Consider the following 14583-nt stretch of genomic DNA (forward strand, 5'->3'; position numbering starts at 1 on the left):
AGACTGGATATATCCTTCGCAGTTAATTTATTGGCCCGATTTAGCTCTGCACCAACCCGTCGCCATTGGAATGGAATCAAACATATACTCCGTTACCTATGTGGGACTAGAGATTTAGGATTATTCTATTCTGTCAAATCTCCTAAAAATCCTAGTTTGGTTGGATATGCAGATGCTGGTTATCTTTCTGACCCCCATAAGGCCCGTTCACAAACGGGATATGTTTTTACTTATAATGACACAGCTATATCATGGCGCTCCACCAAGCAAACCTTGGTTGCAACTTCTTCAAATTATTCAAAAATTTTAGCTCTTCATGAAGCCAGCCGAGAATGTATATGGTTACGGTCTGTCATCCATCATATTCAGAATGCATGTAGCCTTCCTTCTACAACAAACATTCCTTCCATATTATATGAAGACAATGCAGCATGTATAGCCCAAATTAGAGGTGGGTACATCAAAGGAGACAGAACCAAACATATCTCACCAAAGTTCTTTTACACTCATGAGTTCCAGCAGAGTAAAAAGATTGATGTCAAGCAAATCAGATCCTGTGAGAATCTTGCAGATTTGTTCACTAAGACACTACCGACATCAACATTTGAGAAGTTAGTGTATAACATCGGTATGCGGCGACTCAACAAGCAACCAAGTTAATCTTATTATAAAGAGGGAGAGCGTTTATCAGGGGGAGCATTCATTAGGCAAAATTTTGAAGGTTATTCAATATTGGACAAAAGGTGCACTGTACTCTTTTTCCCTTCATTAGGTTTTGTCCCACTGGGTTTTCCTAGTAAGGTTTTTAATGAGGCAGTTTAAACACGTCCAACGCCAACTTACAGAACATTTAATAATTATGTTCCTTTGCTTTGGTTTTTTATCCCACTGGGTTTTTCCTTAGCAAAGTTAATATAATTATCTGTAAGTGATGGAAATCCAAGGGGGAGTGTTACAAATGCAGTGGCTTTCCACCAATAAAGTCAAGAAAATGGGTGGGAAAACATTTATTGGAGAGGCTGACGCAGGAGAAGAAATTTTGGCTAAAGGAGTATGAAAACATTAATGACATTGGAAACTTGGCTTAGAAGGAAGCCGTTTTTGCTGACTGGAGGGGCGGCAATTCTTCTATAAATACCCCCCTCTCTTCATGTAATCGACACACTTTTCTTCACATAAAAAAGCTTTCTTCTTTCTTCTTCATTTTGCTTCTTATTATAATTCCAGAAGCTTTCTCCTCCATTTATTTATCTTTGGTATTAGTTATATTAATTTTATAACAACTCTCAATTATTAGTTATATAGATAACATCGAGGTAAGCAAGCAAAATAATAAAGAATTTGATAATGTAAAAGAAATTATAAGAAGAAATTAATTATAAATGACTAGTTTTGTTGCTTTTTCTACTTTTTTTACAATATAAACACAAAAGAACTCACTCCTTATAACCTAAAACCCATTAATACAATACAGCAAACAAGTCCACACCAATAAATAACACCCCTAACTAAATCAATTTTGTACATATAATCAATAAATCTACCTCTTCATCCTGAATAATATGATCTCCACTCTCTATCTTTCAATGTCAATCGATGCAACAAATCCTTCTTTCCCCGCACCAACAAAACTACTCTTTGAGGCACCATATTTTGTGTCCTCTTGTGACTCAACATCATCAGAAATATACTCATCCTCTCTACTCAATGTTGCATATTCAACCTTTTCTCCAATAACTCTACCCAATATCACATAAAAACACACTGAAAATATGGTGATTCCCACTAAAAACCAGCTGAATTCAAGGTTCACAAGTGATTTAGCTCTATGTAAAGCAACCTCTCCATGGCATCTCACCACTTGGTGGCCTTCCTCGAAGTTAATAAAACACCCTTTTGGGATAAATTCAGGAGTCCACAGCATGTACCCCATCAAAATAAGCCATGCTCCCTGGAAAAAGATACTAGCTGACCTAACAAAACTAATCAAGAAACTCCCCGGAAGCGCGATTCCAATTAGAGTTGTGGCTAAAGAAACAAGAATGACAATTTGTAGAAGCAAATGGTACTGTCCCTCGACCCCCGTGTGGTCAGCCGAGTGAAGATGAAACAGGAGAAGCTGTTGAGCAAAAGCTATGGCACCGAGGAGTTGCGTTAATGCATCTCTGGTGTTTCTTTTAAAATGATTTCGATCGAGTAGTATAGCAAAAGCTGCATAGGTGAAGAAAGTGAGGGCAATTGTCGCATGTTCGAAGTTGTGAATATGGTTGGAAGGAATGGTTCCATCGGCGAAAGGCTGGTGTTTTTTGGGGCCAATGAAGAGTTCCATGGCTATGGAAATGGAGCTTCCAAGCATGATTAGGTAGAGCTCTATGTATCTTACTTTGGAAGAAGGAAACCATGGAGTTGAAATATAGGAATTTGGTTGGAGTGAATGGCGTTTGATGTGATTCAAAAGATGCCACAAGCCAAGTGCCAAGAAGGCAAATCCTGGTGCTACATGTCCAACTAAAGTACCCATAAAAAAAATATATATATAGGGCTTGAGATTCAGGCAAAGCTGCGAAATTAAGGTTTGTGACTTGAAGAGAATTGCAAATTAGGTTTTGTAATTTGGGGAGAAATTTTTGTGGGGAGGATGGGGATTTAAGGGAGGATTTTGGGGGAGTCTAGAGGCTTCTATAATTTGTTTTGAGTTGAAGTTTGAATGGCAAATTACATGTTTGTTTGGCTTCCAGAATAAGAATAAAGAGAGAGAAGGGAATGAGGAGAGAGGGGGGACTGGGGGAGACAACGCCTGTTCCATTTTGGTTTAAAAATTGGGCATGTTTCTATTTTTTAATAATTAATTTAATTATTTAACATAAACATGTGCAACATGCAATCCTTCATCTATGAAAATTTGGTATTTTAAGCAAAATATGCATGCCTTCATTTAAAAAGAAAGGATGGTCTTCAATCTTCATCATTGTTTTGTTTAGTTAATTAACACCCATCCGCTGAATTAATATAATTGATTTACTTTTGCATTTGGCTCTTATGTATTGATTTAGGAATAGAAATTATTCAGGGTGGGGTGGTTATAAATGTAAAGTTTCTAAAATCTCATTAAATAATATTTTTAAAATTGGTTAAAACCAAATAAAAACGAAATCAAATTAAAGACAAATTCTTGATTAAATCGGGTAAATCAATCGGTCCATGAAATTCTTGATTTTGATAACACTTTCATTAAAGAAAGTTGTTCATTTTAAACCATAAAATTGGATTGAAAGTGTCGTAAATATAATGTTTTTGTGTTTCAAGCCTGTGATGATTCGACTCCACCACCTTTTGTTTTCTCTTCTTATCTTGAAAAGTTAAAAAAAAATCTTATATATCGACAATACTCTAATTATAACTGAATCATTAAATCATATTTACAATTATTACGAGACAAAATTACACATTCCAAATACTGCACAATGAATGATTCTTCTTATTGGAAATAATAATTTTATCCATGTTATGTCAGAATGAAAATGACCTGCATTCTTGGAGAATGATTGCCCATATATTTAATCATCTATTGAACATCCCAAGTGATGGATATGTTTTAATAATTTCAAATATGAAAAGAGAATTAGGTTTTTGTTCTTAATTGTGTTGTCGTTTTGTTTAAGAAAGTGATTGAATTATTTTTTTTATAATTAGCCAATAATGGTTTCCTAATTAAAAAAATTATTCTAATATTAGCCATTTATATTTGATTCCATCTTTCAACTTGGCCTTTCGTTCACGCAATTTCATTGCTTAATATATTAATAGTTTAGGAATCCTTTTGATGTCAAAACATTAAATGCATGCATATATTATACATGCATGCATGCCTTATTGTCAGGGTAATAGTGAAAGCACAAGAAGCTGACATAACCTTGGTGACAACGCCTAATATTATAAACCTATTGTTGAACCTTGGCAGGTTAATAATGTCAACTTCAAAGTGTCGTTAAAATGTCCTTTTGCAATTTATATCTAAAAAACAAAAGGTAGAGTATGTGTATAATTTTATATATATATATAATTTAATATATTATTATATAATTAGATAATTATAAATTATAAATAAAATATTATATACTCATATAATAATATATTGTTATTATACATAAAATTATATATAAAAGTTATATACATAATTTTATTTAAAAAATAATATTTGTAATGAAGTGTTTTATGTTATAATAAAACTATGTATATAATCTTTATGTGTAATTTTATATACAATCAATAATGTGTTATCATATGATTAGATGTTAGTTTTTTTTTTAATTTTTAACTCTCTAATCACATAATGATACATCATTATTTATACATTAAAATTATATATATAATATTACTTTTTATATTTATAAAGTTTTAAGACAAAAGAATTACTATATGTATATATTTTTATCTGTAATTTAGATATATAAATAATATATTATTATATAATTAAATATTATTTTATCTATAATTTAAAATTAACTATTTATATAATAATATATTATTTATATATTTAAATTATATATTAAAAATATATACACATAATTTTATTGTTTATACAAATATCATGCAGGGAGAGGAAGACTATGAACAAACGCACCAAATCATTTGAGGTTCCTTTATCTTTCGGGCCTACGTCAACAAAAGTGCTCAATGTGACAACTTAAAGCCCATTAGGATTTAAACCTCCCTCAAAGGATAACTTGAAGACCATTAGTGAAGCAAACCCATTAGATGAAGTTGATCCCTATAATCTTTTATTACCCAAATAAAAATATTATCGCAATAATAGATTATTTTAAAGACTAATATATATAAATTAATATTATATTTAAATAAATTTATATATATAAATAATTATTATATTTAATTAATAGTTATTAAAAAATAGTGAGATATTATTTTATTTAAATATCATTAATATATTAAACTAAATTAATTAAAAATAAAATTATATCAAAACTAAGGTAATCTAGGTAATTTTTTATTAGTTAAAAGAAAATGATATTACACGACCTATTAAATATTTTATTATTTATCAAACCAAATAAGATAATCTCAATGATAAAATATAGAAAATAATATCTTAGTCTCATAACCAATTACACCCTTAATGATAAGCCTAATAACCCGTAAATTACAACAAGGCCCTTAATGTCACATATTTATCTCCAATAAAGATTGAGAATCCTCTCCAACATTTAGTTTTTATTAAATAAATAAGCTATATGATTAATAATTAACAAAAAAGAATAAATATTTTACTACTCATAATCGTAAGAAGGGTTCATACAGTGAGATCATAATTCTCAGAAAAGAGCATAATAGTGAAGGAGTCCTATTTTTTATTCAAAATCCTTGAAGCATACTAGTTTAAGAGTGCTCAAGTTACATATTATTACCAAGTTATTATAATACTCGTGTAAATCTTTGTGTTAAAAATCATTATATCGTTAGGATATCCTAATATTAATTTTGTAAGGATCATGGTTATATATCTTTGAATTATCTTATTGGAAAAAAAAAGAAAAAAGATATTTAATCTCTCTTTCTCTCTCTCTCTCTCTAGCATGCGCACACACACACACACACATAGCCAAAAGACTTATTAATTATCATTTATTAAATGCGTTCCTCTTCAATTTTTAAAATTTATTAATTATCATTAATTAATTATGTTGATTATTATTAGTTAAAAATTGAAATTTTTAAATTTGGTAAATTATAATTAATTATGTTGATTTAATTTAAATTATTATATAAAAATAATTTTGTTTTTTCAACTAAACATTATAAAATGTATTTTTTTTAATTACACTAGCAAAGGGTAAATCAATCATTTACTTTTAATGTAACATCTTTTCTCATAAGTGTTGCCTTTCAGAGAAAAAATATTATGAATTAATATATAGAATGTTTATTTTTTTTAAAAAATTAAAATAAACTCGTCGCTAAAAGCTTTTTGAAATTATTCTGAGAAAGCTGAAAATCTAGAAACAAACAAAAGATGTATATATCTCATATGAAAACTTATATGAAAATATCTAAGATCATGGAATAATCACATACATGCCCCTAGATATAACTATACAACTATCTGAATAAGGCCAAAAATCAACAATATCATATACATGTAACAAAAACCATAGGTAATTAGCCCTAACCTAGATCTATTTTCCCTAACCTAATCTTGCCTTGTAGTTATCCCAATCACTGACACCTGTAACTATGAAAGAAAAGGAAATGAAGGAAAAGAACACTCAGTAAAGGGAAAGAATTAAGTAAACTATCTTCTTTTTTGTTCTAAATCACCATCAGGACTCAATCTGACATCATAGCCTCCTCAAGGAATTAAGGGGATAATTTAGTTCATCATTTACTATTTGGGTCACACTTTGTCGCATCTGGTGTCTATTTAATGCTTTTTGGAAACTAATTACAGGGATTTGACACTTTTTTAAGCTCGAGCTCTCTTCCTTTCTCTCACTACATCATTTCTAAATCTAAATTATGCTCTACTGCAAACGGACCCTACTACAAGTCTATGTCTTACTACCGACGTACCTTACTACAAGCAGTGTAGCATAAAATGCTTCCTCATAATTCATAGCATGCATGGGTGTGCTCTCTCTTACTAATTTTGCTTCCATTTGAAACTATCCATAATCCACCGGACTATACTATTTGGACAACCTCTGAATCTTGAGCCTTAAATTCTTTTTCTTGCTTTTCTTTCTTTTTTTCTCTCATTTCTTTCCTTTCCTCCTTTTCTTTTTCTGCTCTTTTTCTTTTTCTTTCTTTTCAACAACTGTAAATTACTATTCATTAGACTATTCAATTGGGTAGGTTAGTCTTTTTGTTCATATAATTTAATAGTCTAAATGGTCTTTAATTCATACAAGCTATATATCATTAAAATGAGAATTCAAAGAGCTTTCCAACAAGCTATAACAACACTCATAATTCATCAGATAAGACAGTCAAACGTGGGATGAAATCAATGGTAAAAAACTGTATTTACTATTTATTTGATAAGGCAGTCTTTTTGTTTATACAATTTAATAGTCCAAACGGTCTCTAATTCATACAAACCATATATCATTGAAAATAGAATTCAAAGATCTTTCCAACAAGCTATAATAGCTCTCATGATTCATTAGATAAAATATTCAAAATATGGGACAAAGTCAATGATAAAAAACTGTATTTACTATTTATTTGGGAAGACAGTCTTTTTGTTCATGTAATTTAATAGTCCAAATGGTCCTTAATTCATACAAACTATATGTCATTGAAAAAAGGATTCAAAGAGCTTTCCAAAAAACTATAACAGCACTCATAATTCATCAGAAACCGTTTGTGCTGTTAAATTGTATAAAAAATAAGGCTGCCCTGCGAACAGTATTTCACAGTTTTTGGAAAGAAAGAAAATGAGGCGAAAAAAGGAAAGGAAGAAAGAAAGAAAAGAAAGGAAAGGAAAGGAAAGAAAAAGAAAAAGAAAAGAAGAAGAAAAGAAAGAAAAACAAGAAAAGGAATTTGGGACTCAAGATTCAGGGGTCGTCCCAAGAGTATGGTCTGGTGAGTTATGAATAGATTTAGATGGAAGCAAGATTAGTAAGATATAAGACACACATGCATGCTATGAACTATGAGGGGGCATTTTACACTACACCGCCCATAGTAAGGCACGTTCGTAATAGGACATAGACCCACAGTAGGGTCCGCTTGTAGTAGAGCATACTCATAGTAAAGCTTAAATCAAATTCAGAAATGGTGTAGTGAGAGAAAGGAAGAAAGCTCGAGCTTAGAAAAGTGTCAAATCCCTATAGTCAACTTCCAGAAAGTATCAAATAGACACCATATGGGGCAAAGTATGACCCAAATAGTAAAACATGAACTAGATTATCCCCTCGAGTTCTTATGGGGGTTATGAGTGAGGTTGAGTCCCGAGAGTGAGTTAAAACAGGAAAGGAGATAGTTTACTTAATTCTTTCCCCTTATTAAGTGTTATTATCTCTCACTTCCTTTTCTTTCCTAATTGCAGGTATCGGTGATCGAGGTAGCTGCGAGGCAGGGTTAGGTCAGCGAAGATAGATCCGGTTGGAGTAGGTTATCTCTGGTTTATATTACATGCATACAGTGACATGCTCTTGTCGACTTTTGACCTTTTTGAAATGATTGTATAGTTGTATATGATTACTCTCTGTTTTCATATGCTTTCAGATGAGTTTTCATATAAGTATATACATTTTTTATTCGCTTCCAGATTTTTAGTTTTCTTGGAATACTTTCTAAACACTTTTAGTGATGCATTTATTTTAAAGTATTTTAAAAGAAAAAAATAGACACTCCGAATATTAATTCATAACATTTCTCTTTCGATGGGTAGTACTTCTAGGAAGAGGTGTTACAAAGTGATGATAATATAGTGAAATATGTTGGTGGAAAAGAGAGACCAATCTGTATTGACACAAATATTGATTTTGAAGGATTTGTAAGCAAAATATGCAATCGTTTGATATTTGATCAAAGTCAAGCAAATGTCCACATTTGTCGCTGGTCATTAAGATCAAAGATGATAATTATCTTGAATATGCAATGATGGAAACAAGAAGTTTACGAGGATCAATCAAACTTTTTGTTACCCAGACTCCTATTGAAGGAAGAGACAATCAACTAAATGAAGAGGTCCATATGATAGAAAGAGAGGATCATCGCTCATACGATAAGATAGAACCACAAATTTTTCAAGAGTATGGTATGAATCATGATGATAGAGATAATGATGACGATGTAGATGAAGACTATAATCTTGAAGATAATGACGATGATGATGATGAATTTTCAAGATTATATGATGAAGACAACACGGATTGTGAACTGAGCGAAAACATTGTGAGAAGTCAAATCAATGAAAAGGTTGAGTCTAGTGCGGGTTGTCATGGTTCTATAGATATGGAAGCATATACAAGTCATATTCATAATCCTAATCCATTCCAATGGGTTCTTGAGCTAGTAGTGGATGTTGAGAATGTTGGTATTAGTAATCAGAAAACACAAAGAGAACAATTTAAGAGTAATGAGTGTAACATCCCTCCCTAGTAGTACTACCTACCGAAGGAGAAATGTTACGAATTAATATTCGTAGCGTCTATTTTTTTTCTTTTTAAAAATACTTTACAATAAACGCATCATTAAAAGTGTTTAGGAAGTATTCCAAGAAAACTAAAAATCTGGAAGCGAACAAAAGATGTATATACTCATATGAAGACTCATCTGAAAGTATCTGAAAACAGGGAGTAATCATATGTAACTGTACCATAATCTCAAAAAGTCCAAAGTCGATAAAAACATGCCACTGTATGCATGTAATATAAACCAGAGATAACCTGCTCCAGCCGGATCTACCTACGCTGACCTGACCCTGCCTCGCAGTTACCTCGATCACCTGTACCTGTAATAAGGAAAGAAAAGGGAGTGAGTGATAAGAACACTCAATAAGGGGAAAGAATCAAGTAAACTATCCTCTTTTTTTTTTTCCTGTTTAATCTCACTTTTGGGACTCAACCTCACATCTTAACCTCTACAAGAGATTGAGGGGATAATTTAATTCACTCTTTACTATTTGGGTCATACTTTGTCCCATCTAGTGTCTATTTAATACTTTCTGGAAGCTAACTATAGGGATTTGACACTTTTCTAAGCTCAAGCTCTTTTTCTTTCACTACACTATTTCTGAATCTGAATTGAGCTCTACTGCGAGCAGACCCTACTAGGGGTCTATGTCCTACTACGGACGTGTCCTACTGCGGACATGCCCTACTGTGGGCGGTGTAGTGTAAAGTGCCCTCTCATAGTTTATAGCATGCATGCGGGTCTTATATCTTACTAATTTTGCTTCCATTTAAATTTATTCATAACTCACCAGACATTACTCTTGGGACGACTCCTAAATCTTGAGCCCCAAATTCTTTTTCTTGCTTTTCTTTCTTTTTCTTTTCTTCTTTTCTTTCCTTTCCTTTCCTTTCTTTCCTTTCTTCTTCCTTTTCTCTCTTTCTTTCTTTCTTTCTTTCTTTCTTTCTTGCCCAGAATTGAGAAACACTGTTCACAGAACAGTCATTTAGCAGGGCAGCCTTCTTTTCATACAATTTAACATCCCAAACGGTTTCTAATTCATACAAGCTATATATCGTTGAAAAGAGGATTCAAAGATCTTTTCAACGAGCTATAATAGAACTCATAATTCAATAGATAAGGCAGCCAAAACATGGGACGAACTCAGTGGCAAAAACTGTAAATATCATGCAACTTTCTGCCTTAAACCAAATCACACACATAGACATCCCAGATGGCAAAACAACATTTCTCAACTTCAAAATCACCATTTATAACATAGATCCGAGGAATCAAAAGCTTAAAACATGCAACATATCAATAATGATTCCCCTTACCTTGTTTCAAGCCAAATCTTTGCAAATTGACTTCATTCTCTTTGTTTTGCTTCCTTTATCACCAAGACCACTTTAAATCAATACCAAAACACACTAACATATTCACATAACATGCATATAAACATAGATAAAAGGGAAAAGAAGGAGATATTTGGTTACCAAAGCTTCCAAGTGCTTCCTTTTCTTTTTCTTTCCTTATTTATCTTCTAAAATCCCTTCAAAATCACTCACTGTTCTTAAAATACAACAAAGAAATGAAGAACACTGCCTTCCTCTCTAGGAGACGAGAAGCTGTTGGAAAAATGATCAAAGAAGCAAATGTAAAGTTTCTTTCTCTCTTCTTTCCTTCTTTTATTGACTTTTGGCACATATATATTGACTTTTTTTTTTTTATAAATATATATATCTATATAAACTAAAACACACACACACAATTGGAAATATCTCCAAACAGAGTCAAAAGACATAATTACCCCTAGAATATATCTGAGGGTATTACAACTTTTCCCTCCTTACAAGAATTTCGTCCTCGAAATTCATAAAAACAACTCTGGATACTTCTCCTTCATGGTTTGCTCCATTTCCCAGGTGGCCTCCTCTACCTTTTGATTTCTCCATAAGACCTTTACTAGGGGAATCTGTCGATTCCTTAGTTGTTTAATTCTTCTGTCGAGTATCTGAATCGGTTTTTCTTCATAACTAAGGTCTTCTGATAACTTAATATCTTCTGTATTCACAACCTGGGAATGATCACCAAGACATTTTCTTAACGATGAGACATGAAATACATCATGAATCCGATCCATACTCACTGGTAAGGCCAATCTGTAAGCCATGTTACCAACTCTCTCAATTATCTCATATGGACCAATAAATCTGGGAGCTAGTTTTCCCTTCTTTCCGAATCTCATCAAATGCTTGAATGGAGCAACATTTACAAATACAAATTCACCTGCATTAAATTCCAAGTCTCGACATCGACGATCTGCATAACTTTTTTGTCGATCCTGGGCCTATTTTATTCTCTGCCTGATCAATTGGACATCATCAATCATTTTTTGGGTCAACTCAGGCCCAAGAGATCGGGATAACACCTCTCTCTCTCCTATCTCATCCCAATGGAGAGGAGAGCGACACCTCCTATCATATAATGCCTCATAAGGTGCCATTTGAATAGTCGTCTGGTAGCTATTATTATAAGCAAACTCCACTAAGGGTAATATTTCTACCCATGTAGTTTTATGATCAAGACAACAAGCTCTCAACATGTCTTCCAAAATCTAATTAACCCTCTCTGTCTGACCATCCATCTGAGGATGATAGGCTGTACTAAAGGCTAAATTAGTACCCAAGGATCTTTGAAGACTCTTCCAAAAAGCTGATACAAATCTTGTATCGCGATCAGATACTATGGTCTTGGGTACCCCATGCAATCTAATAATCTCCCTAACATATAATCTTCCCAGCTGATCTGTGGTAGTAGTATCTTTGATGGGTAGGAAATGAGTTGACTTAGTCAATCTATCAACAATCACCCAGATAACATTACATCCATTCTGAACTCTAGGGAGTCCACTGATGAAGTCCATGGATATATGCTCCCATTTCCATTCTGGAATAGGCAGAGGCTGAAGTAACCCTGCAGGTCTCTTGTGTTCGGCCTTAATTTGTTGACAGGTGAGACATCTGGTAATAAACTCACCTATATCCTTTTTCATGTCTGACCACCAAAAATATCTTTTTACATCCTGATACATCTTTACACCTCAAGGATAGGCAGTGTAAAGAGAACTATGAGCCTCTGTAAGAATTTTCTGTCTCAATTCAGTCCTCTGAGGAACATATACTCGATCTCTGAATTTGAGAATTTCATTCGCTACTTGAAAATCTGTCTCGAGACCCTCTTAAACCTTCTGAATTTTCTGTTGACACCATTCATCTTGTGTCTGAGCCTCTTGAATCTCATTTATAAGAGTGGGTTGAATCTCTAGTCTAGCGAGGACCCCAATCACAAGCTCAATCTGCTCTCGGCCCATGTTTTTCTGAATTTCTCTCTGGATCGTCAGTTGTGATATCATCACATTTCTACTGAGGGCATCTGCAACCACATTAGCTTTGCCTGGATGGTATTTAATATCACAGTCATAGTCTTTTACTAACTCGAGCCATCGCCTCTGTCTCATATTTAATTCCTTCTGAGTGAAGAAATATTTGAGGCTCTTATGGTCAGTATAAATATTACATCTTACCCCAAACAAATAGTGTCTCCAGATTTTTAAAGCAAAAATCACTGCTGCTAACTCCAAATCATGCGTAGGGTATCGGGTTTCAAATTGTTTCAACTGTCTTGAGGCATATGCTATCACCTTGCCTTGTTGCATCAATACTGCTCCTAAACCACCGTGTGAGGCATCGGTGTATAAATCATACTCAACTCCCTCTTCTGGAAGTACTAACACCGGAGCAGTAGTCAATCTTCTTTTCAATTCTTGGAAGCTTGCCTCGCAAGCACTTGACCACTGGAATGGCGTTGCTTTCTTCGTGAGGGTTGTAAGAGGTCTAGCTAATCTGGCAAATCCATCCACAAACCTCCGATAATACCCTGCCAAACCCAAGAAACTACGAACCTCTTTGACTGTCTTTGGTCTCTGTCATTCAACTATTGCCTCAATCTTATTGGGATCCACTGATATACCCTCTACTGAAATCACATGCCCCAAAAAGGTAACTCTATCTAGCCAAAATTCACATTTTGAGAATTTGGCATACAGTTTTTATCTCTCAATCTCTGGAGGGTAAACCTCAAGTGTTGTTCATGCTCCTCTCGACTGCAAGAATATACTAAGATATCATCAATGAATACCACAATAAATTTATCCAGGCAGTCGTGAAATACCCTGTTCATCAAATCCATAAATACTGTAGGGGCATTTGTCAATCCGAATGGCATCACTACAAACTCAAAATGGCCATACCTCGTTCGGAAAGTTGTCTTAGGTATATCCTTCTCTATCACTCTCACCTGGTGATAACCAGATCTTAAATCTATCTTAGAGAAGACCATAGATCCCTTCAACTGATCAAATAAATCATCAATCCTGGGTAACGGGTACTTGTTCTTAACTGTGGCTTTATTTAGCTCTCTGTAATCAATGCACATTTTCATAGACCCGTCTTTCTTTTTCACAAATAGGATGGGAGCTCCCCAAGGAGAATGGCTCGGTCTGATAAAACCATGATCTAATAACTCTTGAAGCTGCTTTTTCAATTCTTGTAACTCGGCAGGGGCCATTCGATAGGGTGCTCTTGAAATAGGTGCTATGCCAGGTGCCAACTCTATGCTAAACTCAATCTCTCTCTCGGGAGCTAATCCCGGTAACTCACTTGGAAACACATTTGGAAACTCACGTACCACTTGTGTTTTCTCAATAGTTGGGCCTGACTCAACCTTGCTCACTATATGAGCCAAATATCCTGTACACCCATTTTTCAACATTTTACTAGTTTTTAACATATTGATCATCAAACTCCGGATATGACCCTCACCAAACTCGAATTGATCTCTAGAGTCTAGGTTAAATCTCACTTTCTTCTTTTTACAATCAATTTCAGCTTCATATCTCCCCAAAAAGTCCATCCCTAAAATCATGTCAAAATCTGGCATTTCGAACACAATCAGGTCCACTAGTAACTGTCGACCCTGAATCATAATACTCTGTCCTAGTAGCATCATCTCACTAATGACTGACCCCCCATCAGACAACTCAATCATAATCCTCTGGGCTATTCTAACAGGTTGCAACTTTAACCTCTCAAGCAAACTCTTGGCTATAAAACAATGAGTAGCCCCACAATCAATTAAAACATAAATAGGAGTATCAAGATAGAGAATCTGACCCGTGACTGCTGATGGGTTAGCCTCTGCTGGGCCCTGGGTGATCGTATAAACTCTGGCTATGGCCCCTCCTATAGGCTGTTGTTGTTCTACTCTCACTGGGGCAGCTGTACAGAAACGAGCAATATGTCTAGGCTGACGACATCTGAAACAAACTGTCTAACCTGTCAAACACTCTCTTCTATGGTGCTTCCCACATTTCTGGCAAGCTGG

General features: G+C 33.9%; 1 protein-coding gene across 1 annotated transcript; it reads right to left on the bottom strand.

Moving 5' to 3' along the window:
• Positions 1-1359: 1359 nt before the first annotated feature.
• LOC123226163 (transmembrane protein 45B-like) lies at positions 1360-2763 on the bottom strand. Its single transcript, XM_044650668.1, has one exon. The coding sequence runs from the start codon at positions 2519-2521 to the stop codon at positions 1577-1579; it is 945 nt and encodes a 314-aa protein (XP_044506603.1). The 5' UTR covers positions 2522-2763; the 3' UTR covers positions 1360-1576.
• Positions 2764-14583: the final 11820 nt, after the last annotated feature.

Source organism: Mangifera indica, chromosome 9 (assembly GCF_011075055.1).
Source record: "Mangifera indica cultivar Alphonso chromosome 9, CATAS_Mindica_2.1, whole genome shotgun sequence".
NCBI lineage: Eukaryota > Viridiplantae > Streptophyta > Magnoliopsida > Sapindales > Anacardiaceae > Mangifera > Mangifera indica.